This window comes from Biomphalaria glabrata, chromosome 12, assembly GCF_947242115.1.
Source record: "Biomphalaria glabrata chromosome 12, xgBioGlab47.1, whole genome shotgun sequence".
NCBI lineage: Eukaryota > Metazoa > Mollusca > Gastropoda > Planorbidae > Biomphalaria > Biomphalaria glabrata.
The window spans coordinates 3,569,674-3,576,934 of NC_074722.1; the positions used below are offsets into that span (position 1 = coordinate 3,569,674).

The 7,261-nt window shown below is 30.0% G+C and overlaps 1 protein-coding gene across 1 annotated transcript; it reads left to right on the forward strand.

The window, feature by feature from the left end:
* The first annotated feature begins 1,176 nt into the window (after positions 1-1,176).
* LOC106057943 (replication factor C subunit 5-like) lies at positions 1,177-6,849 on the forward strand. The gene is made up of 10 exons (XM_013215294.2): positions 1,177-1,381; positions 2,172-2,236; positions 2,359-2,495; positions 2,703-2,782; positions 3,320-3,393; positions 3,498-3,657; positions 5,095-5,306; positions 6,289-6,366; positions 6,476-6,530; positions 6,655-6,849. Exons 1-10 carry the CDS (start codon positions 1,344-1,346, stop codon positions 6,752-6,754), a joined length of 999 nt encoding a protein of 332 aa, XP_013070748.2. The 5' UTR covers positions 1,177-1,343; the 3' UTR covers positions 6,755-6,849.
* Positions 6,850-7,261: the final 412 nt, after the last annotated feature.

Genomic DNA, 7,261 nt, shown 5'->3' on the forward strand with positions numbered 1-7,261 from the left:
TGGAAACAGTCGTTAAAGAAGACGATTATGGCAATAGGGAAGCAAAACAGAACCCCTATTAGTGTTTCTAAGGACCTAGTTCATTGCACTGGCAGGAATGGAAGAAAGAACAAACATGTCACTATATATCCACTCACCGTTCCTCGAGTGGTTAAATTGATAGCGGAAAAACACCCGCTGATGTAATAGAGAGAAGAAGTTTAATCTCCTTGTTTGCTCAGCCTTTGACCTCGCCTCTAACCTGACAGACTTTGGATATGAGCCATACATAGTTTAAAGGAATGTAAAAATTTTAGCCTATAGATCTATCTGTTAGGATTTTTATCCCAGACAGAAAACTATATATAGAACTGGCAGATAGGCCTATAGCAATTTAAGCTTCCGTAGGCCTACTGGTCTTATTAAAAACGTGCAGTTCCAAGAGTCTTCGACTCAACTCCAGGACATATGATATTAGGCCTACAAGTCTCTAAAAATATTAGATTGACACGGGCACATGGATAATTAAATGACGCAGGCCTACTTAATTTTCTCTTGTGAAGGAACGCGTCCGTAATTTATACAATAACGGTAATTTAGATAATTTTGTTTGAATTTCAGTAGATTTATATTTTAAAATAAATTAATGGCTAACCGAAACTAGTAGAAACCTTTTCTTATGAAACTATGAAATATAAACTATTAACAACTTATAACCCTATAGATATCTCCGTCAACTGTTCCGATACAGTTGTATTGTTAGTTTGACTATTATAATGACTTGATACCACAGAATACGGAGATTTATTAATGCTATTATTATTACATTGTTAATATGCATATGTGCTTAATGAGCTGATAGTTATGAAGATATAGTTAAATGTGAATCTGGCCTTTGAATGATTATCTGATTGATTGTTTTGTAAAGGGCCAATCTCTCATTCATATTTAGTCTCAACAACGAAACTTTCCCCTTTAATTCTGTGCTCTGTTCCAGTATTGTGTTTGAGTTTGCACTCCTCGTGTATAATATGAAACATTACTTATTAATTGTTGTTTTTTCCCTTTCACTCATATTTAATTAAAATGAGCGCTCGGTAATGACTTAAATTATTGTTATGTGGGATAGATGATGACTGCCTAACCTAGTAGTCTGGGTATGAAGACGTTTTTTTCCTGAATAGACATTTACTCCGATCCTGAAAAGGCACAAATTATCAATATTATTCCCGGGAAAGTTTGTCAACATTGAGATTGAAGTCTCAGGATAGATCCTGAACTTGGAAGATTTTGTAGATCCATCTTTCGATAAAAAAAAAATTATAGATAGATCTAGATCAAATACAGCTGATTGTTTAATAACAATGAGCAAGGATACCACACAGTCCCCCAATCTTCCTTGGTAGGCTTGTTATTTAAAGTTAAACTTTAGTAGTTTAGACTGTCACTTTTACTTTAGACTTTAGACTAAAGTTGAGTTTAGAATTAGAGTTTAAGTTTAGACAGTTTAGTAAAGAAATAAAGTTACTAGACTCTAGAGTTAGAAAATGCATCCTCTGTTTGGCTTGGGATGAATTACAGAAATGGGAATCAATTTGGAGCATGTCTTTCCACCCAGAAAAATGTCACTTATTAACAGTAACAAAAAAAAAACTAAAACAAATTAATTCCACTTATCTTATTCATGGTCAACCAGTAACACTAAAAATTTTATGCAAAATACCTTTACTAGGTGTTTTAATAAATGAAAAACTGTCATCAGTGTCATGGAATCCCCTGGTTGATGAAACTATCAAAAAATCAAAGCATTCTAAAGGGTTTATTAAAAGAAATTTCTATAAATATAACTCATATTATTATAGTTATAGATCTATATAATCTAGAATGTTCTAGGTTTATTGTTTTTAGATTTTATGTCCCAATAAGTAGATTAGATCTACATGATCTATCATCTATTAGGTATGAGGGAAAACCAGAAGTTTTGAACTAAACAATATGAAAAGTCTTGGATAGCTATAATTACATGAATTTTTAGTAAATTTCTACATAAACTGATAAAATTATGTTTTTGAAATTGATGTTGCTTGCTTGTTGTCAAATAGATATTTATTAATTTACTATCATTATTTGCTCAGCTTATATTTTTTTTACTTAAACTCTCAATTGAGCAACTTTGTTGTGTGATTCTACAGGGTTGAAAAATACAGGCCCAAGCAATTGGATGACCTGATCTCACACAAAGACATTATTTCTACTAGTAAGTGCAGTAGATACAGTCTTTATAATATTAGCTTGTTCATTATATATATAATTAGAAATATAATAACAAACTAATTTAAAAAATGCTTTGATTTTTAATATCATATTGATTTTTTTTAGTCAGCAAGTTTGTATCAGAAGAACGACTCCCACATCTATTATTTTATGGACCACCAGGCACTGGCAAAACTAGCACTATTTTAGCAGTTGCCAAACAGATTTACTCACCTAAAGAGTTCAACTCAATGGTCTTAGAGGTTAGCAAATATATAGAAAAAATGGATTATACAAATTGTCCTTTAAAAAAAAAGTTTTAACTCAAAAATATTAAAGTTATTAGATAAGAACAAAATGTACTTGTCTTATTGATGCTTAAAGCTTAAAAAAAACACATCCAGAACTTAATTACTTACATTATTAACAAAGACTTATTTTTATAATACTGGCATTTAAATATTTTTCAGCTCAATGCATCAGACGATCGTGGTATTGGCATTGTACGTGGCCAGATTCTCAGTTTTGCTAGCACAAGAACCATTTTTAAGTAAGGGATTTTTTTTTTTACAATACATGAGTTCTTTGATGTTATTAAAAATAAAGCACATACTTTCCTTACGTCAAGTGAGTGAGAAAGGATCAGATCCGTGCATGAGATGCAATTTTAAAACACGTCTATAAAAAAAAACTTGCAAATTAATTGAATGCTTTTGAACTATTTCCATAACCTGAATTACTCCAGAATAGACATTTTACACTAAGGTTACTACTTTTTTTTAATTTTTTTTTTATTGTGACTAGAATCATTCAACTCTTGGAGGGTTAAGGGGACATTGGCTATGACAAAATATTTGGTAACTGATATCCAAAACAATGTCTTCATTTTTGTTTCGTTTCTGGGCCAAAATAAAGTTTTAAGTTATTCTACTTGTCTTGTAAAACCATAAGTCATAGAAAAGAGTAAAGTTCATTTTTTTTTCTACCTTGTAGGTTTGTCCTAATATTTTTCAGTTTACAAATCACCTTATTTAATTTCCTGTTTAGAATAGTATTATTAACTTGTTTTGTTGGTTTCACAACTTAGAAAAGGATTCAAACTAGTTATACTTGATGAAGCCGATGCAATGACTAAAGATGCTCAAAATGCCCTTCGAAGAGGTAATATTTACATTTTTTAGCCTTTTTAGTAGTGTTTCTTAAAGTGACCATTATTGACTTGAAAAGGAAATAAAAACAATGTTATTGTGTTAACCATTCAACAGTAATAGAGAAGTTTACAGAGAACACAAGATTCTGTATTATCTGCAATTATTTATCAAAAATCATTCCTGCTCTACAATCTCGGTGTACAAGATTTCGTTTTGGACCACTCAAACAAGAACAGATGGTTCCCCGTCTTGAATATGTCATTTCACAAGAAAAGTAATTCTTTCTTTTTTTTTCTATCTTTCTTTTTTTCTTTCTTTTTTTTTTTCTTCTTTCTTTCTTTTTTTTTCTTCTTTCTTTTTTTCTTTCTTTTTTCTTTCTTTCTTTTTTTTTTCTTTCTTTTTTTCTTTCTTTTTTCTTTCTTTCTTTTTTTTTTCTTTCTTTTTTTCTTTCTTTCTTTCTTTTTTTCTTTCTTTCTTTCTTTCTTTTTTTTCTTTCTTTCTTCTTTTTTTCTTTCTTTTTTTCTTTTTTTCTTTCTTTCTTTCTTTCTTTCTTTTTTTCTTTCTTTCTTTTTTTCTTTCTTTTTTTCTTTCTTTTTTTCTTTCTTTTTTCTTTCTTTTTTTCTTTCTTTCTTTTTTTTTTCTACCTGTATTTTGAAAAAACTAAATCATTTGCATGCTGCAATGGTACATTTTTTTTAATAAGAACTTTTATTACCATTTGATACAAATATTTAAAGTTTTTTTTTAAACCTGTTGGAAGAAAAGTCTATAACACGTTTTTAAGAGTGCTTTAATAAATATAAGGGAATTCAATTTTAATGCAACTCTATATTATGTTGTTTTTTAATACAATAAAAAAAACCCACTAATTTTCATAGCACAAATAATAACAAAAAAAACAACAACAACATACATACAGCATTCTAGAAATATACAAGTGATATTTGATTATTAATTAACACACAAACTGAACTGGATACACCCTTCCTTTTTTTTTTTTTGGACCTGCTCACTCCATCCATCCATCCCAGGCATACATCCTGCCTCCTCTGATTTCCTGTTCTCTTTTTTACCAGCTTATGGTAATTTATTTTCTTCTTTATAGCCAAAAACAACATTGGAAAGAAATGTTTTAACAATAAGCTAACTCTGTGTTTTACTTCTTTGCTGTTTTTGTTGCTGTTGAAGGCCTTGAGTCTTGGAAGTCTTTTGTTTCAATTCTTGTCTCTTATTATTATATTTCTGTTCACAGTTATTTCCCATTTCAGCAGTAGCTCTTTACCAAAAGAAATAGATAAATAGTAGATGCATCTTTTTTCCATTTCAGTTCGCTTCTTGTTTAAACATATTACATCAAAATAGTACTGAATTTACTTTTTTTAAAATAATGACTTCAAAAATACTTTTTTTTTCTTTATTGAAAATTGTATTTATACCTTACAACAATAGTTGACTTTAGATGAAGCTAGAATGTAAATGTATTGATTTTTTAAAAACTTTTTAGGGCGATTCTAAAATTGACAAAAATTAATATAAAAAAATAACTTAAAATTTTTTTTACTTTGTTCCATTAAAAGTTGTAGAATAGTTTTATATTATTAATGTAAAGTATTTTTAAAGTAATTATAAAAAAATGCAATGTTAGAATGACTTATTAAAATGTATGCCAAGGTTATCTTTCTAAGCCATTTTTTTTTATTTACCTATTTAGTGTCAATGTATCGCAGTCTGGAATGAAAGCATTGGTGACATTAGCCAATGGGGACATGCGAAGGGCTCTAAACATTTTGCAAAGTACTTCAATGGCCTTTGATGAAGTAACGGAGGATAATGTCTACATCTGTGTTGGGCACCCCCTTCGAAAGGACATTGAGAACATAGTCAACTGGGTGCTGAATGAAAATTTTACTACTGCATATCAAAGTATCCTTGGAGAAATGAAAATGTACATGTATTTATTCCTGAGAATGTGATTAGTGTAGGGTAGCTTTTTTTTTGCTAGTTAGTCACTTTTGAAACTTTTGTTCTGGAATTTCCACAAAACTCGTTTTGAAGTCTCTTTCTTTATTTATGAAACAGTCTTTTAATTTACATAGTTCTTATAATTTTGCTATATATGTAGATAGTGAGTAGGACAAAGGTCACCTAACCAGAATTTCTTATTAAAAGAGACAAGACTGTTTTGACTTGAACATGCTGCCTTGTGTCACTGGAAACCTAACCTAATTCTAAGTTTCCTTCTGGTGCCTAAATGAATTCCTGTTGAACTCTTGGGGGTAAAAGCAATGCAGTATTTGGTAAAGTTGAACCCCATAAATGCTGTATCTTACTCAGTTTTTCACTGTTAAAACTCTTCAAGTAAAGAGTCAAAGCCATTCAGCCATTGTACACCAGCTATGCAAGTGTCGAAGTGCATCTATCTTCTTGTAGAACACATAATTAGGCCTTCACAGCGTATTGCTGTGAGTGCGGCCTCGATGTGGAGCTTTGTTCTCATTCCCTGATTTTTAGAAAGAAAATTACATTCTTAACTGATTTTTAGCATAATAATCAAAATATGCTATTTGTATTTGAAAAATTTTAAAGGTGATGCCTATTACTATTTATTTAAACAAAAAAAATCTTATCTTTCAGCTGAAACATTTAAAACTAGTCTTTACAGGCACACTAATGTAAACTTTATACTGAGGGCTATTTATTTGATAATCTAAGTTTTCGTAGTGCTTCTGTGATGAGGGCTATCTAGCTAGCAGCTCAGGTCTGGATATTTAGAGGCCATTCTTTCTTAAATAACCTGGACATATTTAAAAGTTATAATAATTATAATGTTTCATTAAATTAAATTTTTCTATAAAATTTGTCAAACTTTTATAAATATATATATTTAGCCTTGATATTGCTAAAGATATTATGATTTTAAAAACCCAAAAAGGTTTAGCACTAGAAGATGTTCTGACAGAAGTGCACAGTTATGTTCACAGAAGTAAGACTTTACAATTTTACTAAGCTAGTTCACATTTTGTCATTATCTAATTTCTAAACATGAATTTAAAAATGATGTTTTTTTAAATTTTTGTTTTTATTTTGCATAGTTGATTTGCCATTACACGTCAGGATGCACTTGCTAGAAAAAATGGCAGATATTGAGTAAGTATTCTTTTCTGTGTATATATTATCTTTTAATTTTATTTTGTTAATTTTTGTGGCATAATAGAACTACATTTTTTTGGGCTTTATATTTAAAGGCATTTTATTTTCTTAATTTGTGCAGATACCGTCTTGCATCTGGAACAAGTGAAAAGATTCAGCTTAGTTCACTTATTGCTGCCTTCCAAATAGCTAGAGATTTGTTAGCACAAGAGGCCAAATAGTTTCAATCATGAACACAGAGTAGAATTATTTGACTGTAATTAGAAATATTTGTAAACTTTGTAATAAATTTTTTTGTTTTCCATGGTTACAAAAATATCTTTTTTATTTATTTTTGTCTTGCTTTAAAAAGAAAATGTTGACTTTACTGGTCATTTTCTTTGTTCTTATTTTCATGAAGGGTCGAGATAAGTAACCCTGTATCTGAGATGAACCGAACAGTGATTTCCAGATCAGGCATTCTCCATATAGTTTACTTTACTGATCTAGACTTAATTAACAGCACACTCATTACACATTCTTTTATATTAAGAGAGGAATAGTGTTTCTCGTGCTCGACAGCGGCTACCTCTACTTAATCGTATTGATTAAGTTAGGTCAAGCTGTGTATGTGTAGAGCCATGATCAAAATGTGGGCCAAACCGAAACTTTAGAATGTCCTTGTAGAACAATTTTAGTAAATATGTAGGTCAGCGAAAGAACGTTCTAACCAAGGGTGAAGAGTCACT

Bases quoted from the DNA above. Each gene is read 5' to 3' on its own strand.
- LOC106057943 (XM_013215294.2), top strand. From the start codon at position 1,344: ATGAGCAAGGATACCACACAGTCCCCCAATCTTCCTTG. The intron at 2,496-2,702 runs GTTAGCAAATAT...AATATTTTTCAG, and splicing joins TCAACTCAATGGTCTTAGAG to CTCAATGCATCAGACGATCG. The intron at 5,307-6,288 runs GTATCCTTGGAG...ATATTGCTAAAG, and splicing joins TTTTACTACTGCATATCAAA to ATATTATGATTTTAAAAACC.